The sequence below is a fragment of the Bombus terrestris genome, chromosome 16 (genome assembly GCF_910591885.1).
Source record: "Bombus terrestris chromosome 16, iyBomTerr1.2, whole genome shotgun sequence".
NCBI lineage: Eukaryota > Metazoa > Arthropoda > Insecta > Hymenoptera > Apidae > Bombus > Bombus terrestris.
This window is the reverse complement of record NC_063284.1, coordinates 2,477,339-2,494,259: the sequence shown is the minus strand read 5'-3', so window position 1 is coordinate 2,494,259 and position 16,921 is coordinate 2,477,339. Positions and strand designations below refer to the sequence as shown.

At 36.4% G+C, this 16,921-nt stretch overlaps 1 protein-coding gene and 1 long non-coding RNA gene across 7 annotated transcripts in view; one reads left to right on the top strand and one right to left on the bottom strand.

The window, feature by feature from the left end:
• LOC105666954 overlaps positions 1-16,921 on the top strand; it is a 63,473-nt gene that overhangs the window by 45,683 nt on the left and 869 nt on the right. Inside the window, exons 1-6 of one of the 5 annotated variants that reach the window (XR_007226782.1) lie at positions 10,255-10,610; positions 11,045-12,460; positions 12,670-12,974; positions 13,066-13,347; positions 13,493-16,130; positions 16,673-16,887. This is a non-coding gene — a long non-coding RNA (uncharacterized LOC105666954). Of the gene's footprint in view, positions 1-10,254; positions 10,611-11,044; positions 12,975-13,065; positions 13,348-13,492; positions 16,131-16,672; positions 16,888-16,921 lie in introns of those variants that run through there. The other 4 variants (XR_007226781.1, XR_007226783.1, XR_002308836.2 and 1 more) reach the window with 4 other exon arrangements.
• Positions 830-13,998, bottom strand: LOC100650588 (facilitated trehalose transporter Tret1). 2 transcript variants are annotated; one of them, XM_003403131.4, is made up of 5 exons: positions 13,860-13,998; positions 3,532-3,752; positions 2,755-3,168; positions 1,935-2,500; positions 830-1,659 (listed from the first exon to the last, which is right to left on the bottom strand). In XM_003403131.4, the coding sequence occupies exons 1-5, from the start codon at positions 13,889-13,891 to the stop codon at positions 1,336-1,338; spliced, it is 1,557 nt and encodes a 518-aa protein (XP_003403179.1). In that variant the 5' UTR covers positions 13,892-13,998; the 3' UTR covers positions 830-1,335. The 2 variants fall into 2 exon arrangements, with proteins under 2 accessions (XP_003403179.1, XP_048269207.1); XM_048413250.1 differs by lacking the exon at positions 13,860-13,998 and adding an exon at positions 3,820-4,312.

Below are 16,921 nucleotides of genomic sequence, written 5' to 3'. Positions count from 1 at the left end.
GTAAATTCTAATGAATGTTATTTCCTTCATTATTTGCAAAATCGTTTTGAACATGTCTCACAAATCCTGGAACTCGGGTAGCAGTCAGGCGAAAGAGAAAATCGTGTTGGAGCCGGAAGTAAGCTGCGAAGGTCAAGTAGTAAAACGATCACATTCCGGACGTGAACTGGACGAAGCGAAGCTCAGGCAAATCTCAACGTAAAATTCATTTGTATTGTTCGACGTAAACATAAAAAGAATGGCAAATTTTTGAAAAATTCTTAATCGTAGCTTGAGGAAATGCCGAAGCGTGGATGGGACTTCGAAAAGACCAAAAATTAGCCACGTTCGCAGACTAAAGACTCAGAATTTAAAAGTCCCACAGATCTCCGAGAGAATTGTCGATATCGTCAACATTCTGCAACACGAAAATTTTCTGGACGTGGTCGATCGGTTCTTCAAACCGAAATCCAACAAGCAACCACGTACCAAAAAGCCACAATCCAAAAAAGCCAATGTGAGCAAGGATCTTGACAGCAAAACTAAAGTGCTCGTGTCCACTGAATCTCATAATAACGCTTTGTAATTTGTTAAAAATAAACAATTTTAACCTGCGAACTGGGTCGTTCCTTAATTAAAGACTTAATGACTAAACCCGTAATGACAATTTTGCAAATAACATTTCTTCTCGACAAATAAAATAAAATGAACTTTCACTTCTCCGATTAATAGATTAATAGATTAAAATTGTAATTTAAAGTGAAAATATTTTTGCAATACGTGCCATTTTATTGCACATCTCGCTTGAAATTAGCCATGAACACATCCTTGTGAAACACATACGTCACAATATTAAAAATATTTCTCAACGTTTTATTTACAATAAAACTGTCTTCGATCGATAAAATTCGATAAAGTGTGCATCGTCTGGCGTTGCCTCGCTAGCTGTCGCTGCAGCCCTCGTAGAGTGCAGGAACATAAAACCAACTATAATTCGACTATTCTGTCATTTGTAATTCTACGCATAGAGGCAGTAAGAAATATTAAAGAATTAGATTTTTAAACTGTCCAGTTTCCAGACTGTCCAATTTTAAAAAGATCCCTCGACTAATTCATTGACCTAACCTAGTCAGCTAACAGTGTATATAAAATTTGATTATTAACTTTCGTTAACTCTCTTCAGTGCTTAGATGTCTACAGTCACTCACAATATCGTTCACTCTTTTTGAACACAGTGTCAAATAAACAAGGAATTCGTTATAAAATCTCTACACTTTGAATCCCTGTTAGCATTGTACCATTCAGGCTTTCAGCTTCACAGAGACGATACTAATCACCACTTTTGTTCCCACAAAATCAAAGCTTGCTTTCGGTGTCGTCGTAGATTATTGCAGGGTTCGAGGCAGCCCATTTCTCCTTGAAAGCTAGTTCCTCCTTCTTAGGCCTGGTCTTCAAACTCTGGATACCAGCATAGTGTTCCTCGATCTCTTTCAGAGATCTGCCTTCTGTTTCTGGAAGGATGAAGTAAAGGAGTGCTCCCCCAGCGAAGTTAATTAAAGTGTAGAAGAGGAAGGTTCCTGGAAGAGACATTCCGTTGACCATGTACAGGTACACTTTGTTGGCGATGGAATTGAAGATGTAGCCTATGGATCCAGCCATTCCTGTTGCGCTACTTCGTACCTGGGTCAAAATTGGAGCATTGTCAGAAGATTAGTTTCTCACAACTTCCTGACTCGAGTCGTCATAGTTAGATAATTTTATTTACCTCGAGTTTGCGTTAATGAAATAGGCATACTTTCACGAGGGAATCCTCAGGTTAAGTTAGGATGATGTTCAGGAAACGATGGACCGATTTCCATGCAGGAGATTTTGGTTCGAGTTGTGTTTGGATTATCTTTATGCCAAATTGTGCTCATGATTGACTGAAATTTGCGTTTAAAAGGTGGCAAACCTACCTGTACGGGAAAGACTTCACCAGCCAGGACCCATGGAAGCAGCCTGATGCCAGCATGAGATAGAAAGGCAGCTCCAATCAGTAAAGTCATTGGAATCCAAGAAATATTCTCTGTATTGATCATATCAGCCTGAGTCAAATAGCCATAGACAGCCACCAAACAGAAACACATGCCGGTACCACCGACTGAAAAGAATGTCAGCAACCGCTTGCCGGTGAAATGAATGGCACACACAGAGAGCAATGTTCCTACCAATTCTGCCAGGCCAAGAAATACAGCAGCTGTGTATTTGTCTAGAGGCGCGTCTAAACTATCAAAGATCAATACAGCGTACGTCTGAAGAGTACTGGTTCCTCCAAAAGCGCCAATGCAGAAGGCGATACTGACCAAAAAGAAAGGCACGTAGAAGGTCCTCTTGCCGAAGGATTTCCAGATCTTTTCTTTGGATTCTGCTGGCTTCTGTACATCTTGACAGATGATTCTGAGCTCCGACTGTACGTGGATCGGACTGACCCAACCGCGAAGCCAACAAAGAGCTCGCTCGGCTTCCCTTTGGCGGCCTTTTCCTGAAAAATTGTTTCACGACACTTAATCGGTGACTAATTTAGACTGCTAATTTATACAACAGCGTAGTTGTAATGTAACTTGGCGACTCTGACCCTAACTATAGGCAAGTTATGAGCTGAACCGTGGAAACTATGAGTCTAACTTGAACTGAACTACAAAGTTCATGAGATTAAACGCTAGAAACACCAGTTAAAGTCGTCATACTACATATTTTTTAAAATCATTTGCATCGTAAGGAAGAAAGAGGATTTACCAACAAGCCAATAAGGACTCTCAGGCACCAGGCAGAGGGCAACTAAGCAAATAAGTGGATAGATGAGATTGATCATGGTAACAGTCCTCCAGTTGCCTAATTTGCCACTCAACATCTGCGTGAAAATGCCCATGATCACAGCCATGGTGGAAGTGGCGGATAGCATGCCACGTAAATGGGGCTGCGTCACTTCTGCCACATAGGTCATCACAGGTGCTTCTAGGAGACCACCAGTTAGACCAGTCATGGCCAGTGCTATAAACAACATCTCAGCTGTCGTCGCGTAGTAGAAGATGATCCACGCTGCTGTAAATGGAATGGTAGTCAGCATCATGGTCCTCTTTCGTCCTAGGAACTGCGACACTGGCCCACTAGCGAAGCAACCGATTGGGACCAGGAACAGATTCAGGCTACCTGTATTAATATAAGTAGAATGTTTCATAAATTTTAGGCTTTTATGACCTTCTGCGAGTTTACGTAATCGATAGACATAAAAAGCTGGCTAGATATAAGACGGAAGTGAAAGGAATTCCATTGTGGAAGCCTAATTACGAGCTAGACGTCTAAATTGATGCTTTAAGTCAGACTCTAAAGTCAGATTTCCTTTCAAATGTAGTTTTAAATCTGATTGCCCAGTCAGTTGGACTTTGATACTCTGAGATCAGCCTAGTTTTGACATTTCAAGCCAGATATTAATTCGAGTCCTGTTGATTTTGGTGCACCATATTCAGCTCCCAAGTCGATCTAAGTTTCAAGGCAAACAAACAACGTGCTCACTTATCCACGTCAATTCCTCCATAGTAACCGGGATCTCAGCGTTCTCCTTTTGAAGTTCCGGGATTAGGACCGTGGAAAATCCCAATGTTGAACCAAAGGTAAGCAGGAGCAGGTTCTTCGCACTGACGGCACAGAACTGTGGAAATGCTTGGCGTAGCCTCGACGTTGTCAGACCCTCAGAGATGCCATTTAGCTCAGCAGGTGACGTTTTCTCGTCATTGCTGGAATGCAAAACAAAATGACGAAACTAGTAAAAGTGCTTCGATGAAAGTATATGCCAAACCGTACGAATGGATCTCTGCCTGCAAGACCCAAGGGACCTGGCTCGTCAGCTAAAGAAAAAATAGCGTATTTGATATTTGGCATCAAACGTTCTTCAGTAAATTTCATCCAAATTGATCCCACCTAGCATTGTTGAACAAAATTCTGTCTTCTATTTTTGAAACGAAAGATACTTCGATAAATTTCTACAAGTCATCCAGGTTCTAGGTTTACATCTAACGATGCAGACAGGTGGATCAACGACAGATGGGGTCCAAATTGGCGTAGTTGGATCGACACCGAGTCGCAGGTTTAATTCCATTGAACGTGATTTTCTTTCTTCAACGAAACTGGGTTAACAACGATTGCGCAATTGTTATCCAATGGCCCAATTAAGTTCCACTCGGTTGGGTTCCATACATTAAATGGGTAATTTAAAACCCGTAATCTAAAACCTGCCCTTGCTGGCTCCAATAAATTTTCCAACGCGTCGTAATTATTGGGTTGGCAACTAAGTGATTGCCGACTTTGTCATTACCACCTAATGACAAGATCCGCAATCACTTAGTTGCCAACCCAATAGAATAGCAATTGAGAAAGTGTGGTATCTCTTGAATAAAATTATTACAAAATTCTTGAAATATTCTTCCGAGTGTATGAACTTTGACGAAATTGTATCCGGAAAAATTATGGTTCAGAAAGATTGTACAATTAAAAAAATTGATGAAATATGATAAAATTGAATAAAGTAAAAAATTGTACAATTATGAGAAATTATTATTTTAAAATTCTACAATTTTTAATAATAATATACTGCTTTACTTGTATTTGCATTAATAGATTATTTTACAATTTTCATAGGCCTTTTGTTATTTTTCTAAAAATACAATTTCGAGATTTGTCTTTGTAATTTACAATAACGTTTTTGTGCATAAGGCAAAAATTCACGTTGGAAGAAGATTCACGCTCGTCACAGGTGAACACCTGTGCCTAGCATCATCAGTGGCTGGCTTTTTTGTCATTGACATAGTTCTCTTTTTGCGTGAAAGGAACCGGAGGCTCTCGACTATTGCAGTTGCATAAGCGATGCTACAAGTGCGTTCTCTCAGTTTTTGTGAAATTTCAAATGACTGGTTAGCCAGGTCAATTAAAGAAATAAATACATCGACTTGCTCTTACTTATCAACTTGTTGGAAATTTCGACAATCGTATAATTCTATTTTTTTAAATTGGAAAATTAAAAATATTACATTTACCGGTGCTGAAAGATAGAAACATCGACCAGATGAAATCTGAACTTAACTTTTATCGTAGAACGTGTGAACATAAATGATGCTTGAAGAAAAATAATCGATCATCTCTGTTATCGAGAATTAAATTTGGTAAACAATTCCTGAGATTCTGAATTATCCTCTTTCAATCGATCAATTCACTATTTTTCACATTTTTGGAAATTTTGTCAAGAATGTGAATAACTTGAAACATGACATTAAAAAATGGCATAAAATGAGACAAAGATTGTTTTATCAGTATAACATGGAGGATACATATTTGGTGAAAATGTCTCATATTTTATGTAAGAACAATAAATCTGTATAATAAATATTTTTTATATTCGCTGTGATTGTAAATAAATTGTTTATTGTACTTTTAATATGAAATGCAATTACCCTCGGCAAATTATGGCTCAAAGATTACAATAAATCAAAGTCATGGGATTAAAATTTGGATTGTTTCTAAAATTTAGTAATTAAAAAAAGATATGTATATATAAGGTAGACAAAATTGTTACCAAAATAATCTGATAAATTGATAAAAAAGAGAGAGGAAGCGTGATGCAGACCTGTTTGTGTCTACTCAAAAACTTGGGAAACAAGATTCACAGCAGACGAAATGAAAATGATGACTTGTATTAAAACGAGTTTTGTGTTGATTAGATCGCCTGAGGGATCCGGTTATGCAGTCATACAGGTGGCTGCACGTGAAAGGAAAAGTGCCACATAGAAAAGTATAGTACACTTCCATCGGTATTATTAAATATCATGACTAGACTGCGAATGCTTGTTATCTTTATATTTCATTTACATGTCAAAAGGAAGCTTTGCTCTAACATCGATATTGTTAACTACTAGTATACCAAGTATATTAAATATATTAGTAGTTAACAATATCAATGTTAAAACAAAGCTTTCTTTTGACATGTAAAAGATATACTTAATATACTACTAATATACTAATATATAAAGTATATTAAATATATTAGTAGTTAACAATATCAGTGCCAAACCAAGGCTTCCTTTTGACATGTAAAAGATATACTTAATATACTACTAATATACTAATATATAAAGTATATTAAATATATTACTAGTTAACAATATCAGTGCCAAACCAAGGCTTCCTTTTGACATGTAAAAGATATACTTAATATGCTACTAATATACTAATATATAAAGTATATTAAATATATTACTAGTTAACAATATCAGTGCCAAACCAAGGCTTCCTTTTGACATGTAAAAGATATACTTAATATACTACTAGCGCACGAATGGAATCAAAGGAGGCGCCTGTAGCGTATCAAAAGATTAGCGAAAATAACTCGTTATGAGCTTATTATGTTCTTACGCCTCTGCGATATATATTTCTGGCGCGATAAGCATAATTCCATGATAATATTTACGATCCTTATTATCCTTGTTCTACACGCTGATTTTATTCTAATCGCGTTTTATATCGTTTTATCAATGTGGTTTCAAGTCTATGATGATGAGATGAATTAGGAATCGCTGCGTCATTTCGATTCACATCGTCGAGTAAAATTGTAAAAATAATGCTCGCTCGATTAGTTACAACGTGATTACACGATGTTTCCATGTATGTTTTACGATAGCTGCGCGATGATATTTAATTAGTTCAATGATTGTTCAGGATATCTTGGTTTCCTCTCTTAAAAGAAATGCCGTTGTGTTTGGATTGTTCTTAGTGGAAATGCTCGGTCAACGCAAGATTGCCTCTTAAAAACGACGTTTTAACAAGCAGCGTGTAAACTGATGCTTTCACATCGTCATGAAGCTTATCGACATTCCTATTGCATTCAAGGAGCACGCGTTTCTCTTATCATAGATTAAGAGCACAATTTCTGATATAGCTAAAGTAATAATAATCTTAGCTAAGATTTCTAAGGATTCGCTGCTACCGATTGTAGCACGGTACTATCTACTGAGATTTATTTTATTTGTAGATGCCACGTTAAAATAAAGTTTCGTATATTACGTGTTTTACGTGTATACGAACGGTTTGAAAACGAGCAATAAATCATATTAAAAACAGCTACTAATAGCGTGAGAACGAGACTTTTATAATCGTAAACGATAGCGTCTTTTAATTCTTTTCTTCTTATCTGAATCGCAATTTTATTCTTCGTTCAGGTTATGGCTCGTGGTGCGACACTAGCGCCGCACGTGTCGATTACTAGTTCGCGATATGCGTACTTATCTATATAAATAATTGCCACTGTATCCTTTGAATTACTCATTGCTCTTCCCTTATTTATTATCTATTTCTCAAATATACTTGCGATTATTGAATCCACTTATAAATACAATAAAAATCATATTTTACAAATGTGTAGTTTACGCGAAAGTTTCGTCTCAACGTTGAGATATAATCTTGCAGTGGTAATCAAATGTATATGTTTTGTTTGTTTAGATAAATAGAGAATTGTAGTGATATCTTGATCCTGTTCGTACTTTCTAAGAAGCACCTAATCCGAGAATTAGTTTTATCTTGAGAAATATTGATCGATTTAAAGGTAACCGTGTTTATATATTTCGTCGTTATCCAACCACGTGTCGTAAAACTATAAAAATCCGGATTATTTTTACAGAATCGTAACACTGCTGGCTTTTTAGTCCAACTGAACAATCTCTTTTGTAACGAAAAATAATATGAAAGATAATAAACGACAATAAGGAAGCTAAATAAAAAAGTATAAAAATAGATGTGTGATATACTGTTATAATGTTCAGTCTGCCATATTCTACAGGCATTTTCTTATCTCTTTTACAATTTGCAACTTGTTTCAGAATTGGCATCGAGTATACTTTATAGCCATTTATTACAACAGATTGTTGCATTCATTATCATTATATTTATGTTGACTGCGATTATGTGCATCTACTTTACATTTGTAAGCTCCCTACTTCCACGTTCCACTTTGTTTAAACGAAACGAACTTAAATCAAGCAATTCGTCATGAAAGAATCATCGACCAGAATTGAGATAAAAAGGCATTCTGAAATCTGTAAGAAAGTAAATTTTCATTATCCATTTTGATCATTTACAGCTATCGTAATCGGTATTTGTACGTGACGCCATGCTGATACGACCTTCATGGTGTCTAGTTACCGTCATAATGCGTCATCGTTGAGGAAATAATAGCCTTGAATGCGTCGAGTTTCGTGAAAAATTCATGGACCTTGATTTAAAGAATCGCAGGAGAAAAATGAAGAAAAATCTGACTCGAAAGCAGATTCAACATTTCGATTCGAACTGGTCGATTCTCGAAGTTGTCCTTTCAAAAAATTATTTTTTAGTTTAATTGAATTTTTTAGCCTCCGAGCCGATAATTTTGAGAAACTTTAAAAACTGATCGATTTGAGAGAAATTGTTTAATCTTGATATTCGACAATAGCAATATTTGCCAATTTGTAGCAAATCCGTGGACTTGACCGATTTTTCACGTTTTCATCTGCATTCAATCTTTCCTTAATTTTGAACAAAAATTCCAGAAGGAGGATTTTAAGGATTTAAAAAATTGACCAATTTAAAATTGCCAATCATCAATTTTCTAAAATACATCTTTCTATTCTTCTAAGGAAGTGGTTCACGCGTATTAGAGCAGCGGTTATAGTCGCTTATCTTCGCTTTATCAGTTCGTTAATCCAACTTTCCACAAAATTCGGTTGCATACGATTTCGTTTGATGCCGCGCGCGTGCTCCGCGTTTTTCATTTTCCCGCGATTTCTTCGAACTATTACGAACGGATTATTCGGCTTAGGGAAAACGACAGGTAAATTTATCTTCCGATTTCCTTTCCCCGTTTCTCCGCCGATAATAATCTTTAATGCCGTCGATGAAGTCTCATCTGCATCTTACAGTTTATTTTTACCCCAATCAACGCAAGCATGCGAAGAAGGAAATGATCGCGTAATTGCCCGACCAAGGACGTACCTGAGGAAGTTCCAGTCACTTTTTCTCGATTTTTATGAAACGATATTTCGCTTTAGGATTCATGCACGTTTAAATAATTTCCAGTCTAAAATAATGCATCTAGGTCCACAGACGTACAAACGAAATTTTTTTATTTGATAAAGTTTCAAAAGTCGTATTTCAGGTCTATGAATATTTAAAAAACCGCAGGTACAATGTCCAGGTAGAAATAAAGTTACATTCGTTGTTTGTAGAATAGCTATATATCAGAGATCACACGTATATGCAAATTTTTCACGAATTTCATCTTTTGGTTGGCCAATTATTCAACACAGAGGGAACGACATTATTCTATTTGCATTCTGTTAGCAACGTTCCACGGTTTTCCTCGTAATCACAGAAAAATAACAGCATAATCGTGCTACAATGTTCATTGAACAAAGAAATCTAACCTAACCTCGATCTAACACCAACCTAACCCTAACCTATTTGTATAGTTTGCTTAACGATGCATATTCTAAGAGCCTGCAGATGAAGGATGCTTTTATGCAATTTTGTACGACTCAAAGTATTAATCGAGCATCGATAATCAATTAAACGACACGCCAAATGACGATTGTCTTTATACGATTTAAAATTCTAGAGAAGTACGTGCCATTTGGATTGCCATTTTGCTGGCTAGCCACTCGTGGCCTCAACTTGGACTTCTCAAAAATATCGCTCGAGTCCTTTTGATCCTTCGATATCAGCAGAATCCTTTTGATCCTCTTAATCCATCGAATCTGTCCCAATGTTGCCTCGAGCAAAGAGAACAGAAACCAATGAAACTATTGGGTTGGCAACTAAGTGATTGCGGGTTTTGTCATTACAACCTAATGACAATATCCGCAATCACTTAGTTGCCAACGGAATAATAAGCCAATTGGCTAGTTGCGTCTCATTTAAAAGATGCTTTCCCATGAAAGACAGCAATCGTTAGCTATCATTTTTGCTCCGCGGATTCCACGTCCGAACTATGGTCGGTTGTGTCAAAGACGACTAAAACAGATGTTAAGCGATAATTTCGTAACGATGATCGACGATAGCAAGACGAGGATCACGTTCCGAGAAGCTCATTTGCTATAGATGGTCGCACAACGTTTTGATTATTGTCGCGAAATTTTCCTGTTTGGTGCGAAACGTAGTACAAACAGCAGCACGCGTGTTATCAGGAAATTCCCCGACAGTTAGCTCGTTCAATAGCTTCCAGGAATGTTAATTCTCTTCAAGCGGGGAAACACCGTTCGATCTTTCTGTTGGTTTTGAAAATTAAGCGTTCGTCGCGTTATATCTGAGTCAGTGACACGTTGCAACGCTAGAAAATATTTCACGTTGCAGCAACGTACGAGAAAAGCTTCGTCAGTACGCGCGACTCTTTGCCCCGATCTTTCACAAAGTGTGTTTCGTTGCCGAAGCCAGAACAACGTCGAAGTATTACAATTTTTAGTGGAATTAACATTTTATCATTTACTGATTAATGATAGAATGTTGGTGGAATAAAAAAATTGCGAATGAACCTATGTTTCGTATGCTACGCACCAGTTGATGCCAGAAGAAGATAACAAGTAATAGTTCTGATCTTAACCTGCGATTAATTGAGCTAAATTATCTAAGAAGCTAGCAAGCTTTAATCATCTGAAATTCAGTAGATTTAGTTGGAAGATTTTCATTTAGAAGGGAAAAGTAGCTTTATTTCTTATCTCCTGTATTTTCTATCTTCTTCTTTTTTCACAATATTTTTCAATGGCTTATTTCATGATATAACTACTAATGCCTGTTTTCTACTATAATTGACGATGTTCTCTGTAAATTAATTACAAACCTGATACGAATCTACAACTTACTATTATAATATAACTTAATGACTGTACATTAATTTTTGTACAATTGATAATTGTACAACGTAAGGGTCGTCCTGAGGGTTAATCATTTTTTGCAAAATAAAATTTACATGATCACGACATCAGCATTGTGTTTCATTAATTTTTCCTCACCATAGAGAGCTGACCAAATATCCAATTGAATGGCAAGGACATAACACGAAGAAGGCAAGTTAAATACCTAGGACTCCACTTAGACACACAATTTACATGGAAACAACATACTAAGTCAATTATAGACAAAATACGGATAAAAAGAAGACAGATGTATTGGCTAATTAGTCGAAACTCTAAACTCAGCATAGAAAATAAAGTAAAAATCTACAAAACGATAATAAAACCAATTTGGACGTCAGGAATATCACTATGGGGGACAGCAGCAATCAGCCACATAAATAAACTAGAGGCGCTACAATCGAAGATACACAAAGGAGGATATACACAAAGACTTAAAAATACCAACAGTCAAAGAAGAAATCGCCAAGTACGCAGAAAAATACAAGGAAAGGACGGCAACACATCCAAATCAGCCGCCTGTTGAAGCGAGTAAAACTCTCATAAAGAGACGACTAAAAAGAAAACACCTCACTGACCTCACTAAAGAAATAAAATAGTCGAACTCGAAGATAATATCCCGTAGCCATCCACATGTTATTTAACGATCAAATTAGAAAAATTTACCAAATGTCCAGCTGGATAAATTGTAAAATACAAATTAAATAATAATAAAAAAAAGAATAGAGGGTTGTGACTATGAATAGGTTACTCTCGAGCAACTTGGCTCAATTCACGTATCGTCGTGATATTCGTGTGTTGTTATTATAAATCGGTCAGAGTATCCACATAAGCATTGGTTGATTTACGCGATATGGTAATCCGATACAACAGCGCACTCGAATGGAACGCTTTGTTATTATTAATGTTGGAAGCTTGTTTCATGTTCGATGACTATTTATCGAGTATTGCTCATCTTGATTACACGTAACTGTACGAAAGAATGTATAACAGCCAGAAGCATAAACTAAAGCGACACGAGAAGAATTACACGATGCTCGATGCGTGATAGAATTCGTTCAAAGTGAAAGTAACTGTTTGTTATGCGATGCAAAGAATTTCTCGAATGTTACACGTATCACATGGCTAACGAGTATCGAATTTTCTTCATCTTTTTGAAACACTTTTCGCACATTTCAAAGATTGTCAAAGATCGCACGTTTTATAGGTTAAGCTTGGCAACTAAGTGATTGCGGATTTCGTCAACACCACCTAATGACAAAGCATTGGCAAAATCCGCAATCACTTAGTTGCCAACCCAATTGTTTTAACTAAAAAGCTCGAACCTTCGAACGCATTTCGACATATTTCGTCCACGCAACTGGGGCATATTCGAAATTCGAAAGTTTTCGTGCGGAGTTCTGAAATTTTGCGTAACTGAAGATTTTAATAATAAAAGCTTAACAAATTTGCGATTTAGCACGCTCGGACGTTTAAAATCTTTTCTACGCGAATTTCTCAATGCTGCAACGTTTAAAAATGTAAGAAACCTTCGAAATCTTTTGAATGTTTAACTTTCAAATGTTTGGACGTTTGAAGGTTCAAGTATTCGAAACGTGAAGTTTCGAGATCTTGGAAATTTGACAGAATTAAATGAAAATTGAAAATTCCTCCTCCACGGCATTCAAAATCCTTGTTCCTGATAATTTACGATTTCCAAATATATTGGCAAACTGAAAATACTTTACAGGACAGAAAAGTGCAGCATTCACGTGACCAAACCTATGGAACACTATCGCGTTACGTAACAACCTGCACTAATGTTGCCGGTGCTATGAGAAAAAAAGAGCTGCAAGAATTGCCTTTTGTTCTTACAATGAGAATTTTCATCTGGTTATTCGTGATTTTTTTTTTTTTTAAGAGAAAAAAAAGGGGGACGAGTAATTATTGGTATAAAAAGAAGCAGCAGTGTCTACCATAGAAAACAGTAGTTTTTCCATTAAAAAAAAAAAAAAAAACAGCAGTATACAATCAAGATAAAATCATCGAATAAAAGTAAGTTGTTTATCAAACGTTGAAAGCAATATAAAACAATAATAATTCAATTTCCTCTCTAATTTGGAATTTTTTAATATTATTCTTTTAGCAAGTTGTTAGCTTTTTGCTTTCACAACGACAGCAACAAGAATAAGATAAAAAATCCTTTACGATCTAAGTGATAAAAAAACATGCCAAAATGATATGAATGGCTTGTTGAAACTGGCATTTCTTAACGAGAAGAATATTATTAACATATAACAATAATATATGGATATTAACAATATCGAAAATGCCAGCATTAAATCCAAAGAAATATCAGAGAACGAAAGAAGCGATTGTTAAATGAAAATCCCCATAGAAATTGTCGAATTTGGAACTTTAGAAAAAGGTATTTAACAACGATATTATTTAAATAGTGATATTGTATAATAAGCATTACATAATGTGGTGAATAGGATTGAAATTATTATTAAATATTACGAAGAAAATATCGGTAAATTGAAATTCTTATCGCAAAAATTTATTCGTTTTAGGGCCTGTAAGCAGCGAATTGGAAGAATATTTGTCAAGTAATATCATCGGGAAATTCAGCTGTTTTCTTTAAAAATTAAATACAAGGCGCCTGAATTATTTGTCCTTCGAATGACAAGGCATTTTTCAGATAAAGTTATCAGCCAATGTACAATATATTGAATCATAAAAATAAGAGCAGTCGATAGCTTGTTTGAATTTTACTTACGTATTTACAAGACACCGTGTAAATAACCGTTAAACAGAATTATCTAAGCGAGGAAGGCAATTATTTCTGAAGATCAACGAGTTCGTTAGATAAATTTATCCTCCTCATTGCGAATCACACAGACGTTCAATGTTAGTAGAAAATTTGAAGAATTTACAGACCTGGTGGTATCGTTGTTTCCTGGCTGCGCCATTCTAAATCGATAGTGTACACCGTATATTACTGTTCTTGAGCTGTTTTCAAAATTCTTTCACAAGCGCATTCTTTGTTTCGCGCGTTCTGCACCAAACTTCTTCTTTCTGCTTGCAAATAACGTTCGAAGAATTCGGGTAATCTCATGAGATCCTGTCGGGATTTTCTTCCTCTCAGATCTTGTCAAGATTTTCCTCGCAAAAAATAATTCAACTTACTCTTCCTCCGGGGAAAAAAAAAAAATCGAAGACGATTTCACGAGCGACTGGCTTCGATAAAGAGAATTTATGTTTCACTCGTCTTCTTAATCCTCGCCGATTCACAGTCTTCTCATGTCTTCGACTTTCGCATCTTTTACGATCACGAGAATCGTGCTGTCGTTTAAAATAAGCCGTTAGAAAATCTTGCAAGAGCTTCTGTTTGCTATTCTGTTGCGCTGTTCTTCTTATTCCAACATCGCGCGGATCTCTTCTAATCGCAAAGAGTCCAAGAGTTCTACTTTCGTTGACAAACGACAGACAGATATTTGAAAAGTTGCTTTCCTCCGATATTTTCTGTAGCGATGATTTTTACTGTTGCAGCTGGTTAGCTTTGATCAGAGCCGCAGGATTTACGAGTACGAGCCGAATATCCCAGATACTTTCACTTCTCTCCTTCACCTTGCGACTTCCCTTGGTCGAAAATCCTAGCGTTGCAACTGAAATCCGCGTCTATGTGCCAGCCTTGCGTTCAAATGTTTCCCAAAGCCTCGTCGATCGTTCGCTCGCGTGCCTCGCTCGTGACTAAAATTCCGACGTTGACAAGTTGCAGTTGAGAAAAGCCACTGGAGGCAGGTCAAACGACCAGATCGCCTTGCCAAGCGTCGATCGCGTCCAACGACGAAGAAAACGGCGATAATAAGGTCTTATGGACAGTGCGGGATTCGAACACGAGGTCTGGTTATCTTCTTTCTCGTATTTACGTGGAAACGCGATTTCCCCAGCTGCAGCTAGTCGTCTGGTCTTTTTGGCCAGGCCCGGAGTCTCACGGGGCAACAACGAGCGTTTGCACGACCACTTCCGCTTGCAAGCCGAGAGCACAGCCAGCTAGTCCTTCGCCCGACTCTTGTCAGACGCACTAAACTGTTAATGAAAGCGAACAGCTCGAGTGCACCTTCCGATTCCTCCTCCACCAAACACGTTCGCTTTCATCAACGAGCACATGTGACGGGTCAGCTTCAGTCAGGCGAATATCAGTCGCGCAAATGAGGAGACCGGTGTTTTCTAATCCTCTTTCCAAATTGATCAGACCGACGCGGGGAAAGACGAGCGGCAGTGGAAAACAGCAACGTTGAATTTAAAGTTTGGGACAAAGTGGATGATTCGGAGGCTCCTCGTTGCTCTACTGGTAAGCTGCTAACGATAGTTGGTCAATTGGAGTAGACGTCTTGGTTTGAAATATTAGAGTAGAGGTTTTGGGTTTTATTCGATTATACGCATTCTCTTCAATATTGCACTGAATAGCAATGTTTGGTGTCGCGTTTCACTCAAATTGGATGCTGTAAAGTATTAGGAGTAGCATTGTTAGTGTTAGGAATAAAGTATATTAATATGTGGCTTGGGGAGTGAATTCATATCACACTGAATATTTATGTGTTGATCTAACTCAAACTGAGCCATGCAAAGTGTTAGAAATTGTTCTTTCTATTACAAATTCTTGGTATTCTAAAGTTCACTGATACAGCTTGTGGAAATCAGTGGGCCACAGTATCAAACTGTATGATTGTCTGGTGTTGTATGTAGTTCAAACTATTGGAAATCACATCTTGTATCCTCTTTGTTGGTATTCTGAAATTCACTCAAGTGGCTTGGGACTTTGTTGCATTAAATATTTAAAATGCAAGCTTGAGCTGGTTCACAGGAAATTTGTTTGGTAAAAGGGTTCTTACTGCTATCTTAAAAATCATTGAAGAATATTGGGAAAATTCAAGTACTATAATGTCATACTCTCAGCTACAGGTAGCTTCATTGAACTAGATCTTCTTCTATCAGGAAAAGTGTCCTCTTCAGTATCTTAGAATTTATTGAATTACTTTAGAAATGTGACTCTTACTTTGGAAGTTTAATGTTGATACAAAAGGCGTGATATATGCTTTACAACAACAATTTATCTTTGAGTACTTCATTGTCTTGATAATCAATTAATACAATCTGACCATCATTGGATTACTTGAGCAATCTACATGTATAAGTAATGACAATGTAAGTACATAGCAAATGCTTATTAATTAATTAGTGTATTAAAACAAAAATCGTTCTGTTAAATTCAATCTTTATATATTGGCCATTGAGAATTCTTCATACTAACTGAGACAGCTCTCAACATGCTAATTATCCTTAACACCTGTTGTTTATTGCCACTGACACTATGGAAAACTTTTTATCTTTATTTTCAGCCACTTAATCTTATAAATGTCTGGATTAAATTACAGATAACAATATTTCAAAATAAATTACACTAATCCAATATCATATTCCCAATCTTATTAACATACAAAAGTTATCCAACCGTTTTGAACTTACTTATACGAAGATTCAGAGATTTAAATCTAGATCTAGATCTATTGCAACAAAATTTTATATTGATATTGAATTCTTTGAGATTTTCTTTATGTAATAAGTTTCACAGTAGTCTATGAAATTTATTGATCTTTAGAATAAAGGAAAAATATATTAGCAAAGTTCACTATAATTTATATTCCTATGTCATTAATTAATCATCAAACTTCCTACCTTTGTTACAGAGAATTTAAGTACACTATGTATCATAGGAAGAGGAATATATCTTTCAAGCATGATTTAGATAAAATCGACTGCGTTAATTGGGTATGCCGTTTATTACAAATGAGCTACTTATGTGCTCTTGCTAGTCCAATATGATCAATTACTCTCGTCTATGCTATGTTTATCAATTGTAACAGGCAATTAGCTTCCAACTGTTCGTACATTACCAACTTGTGTAAGTCTTTGTTGTAAGAACGATAATTCAAATC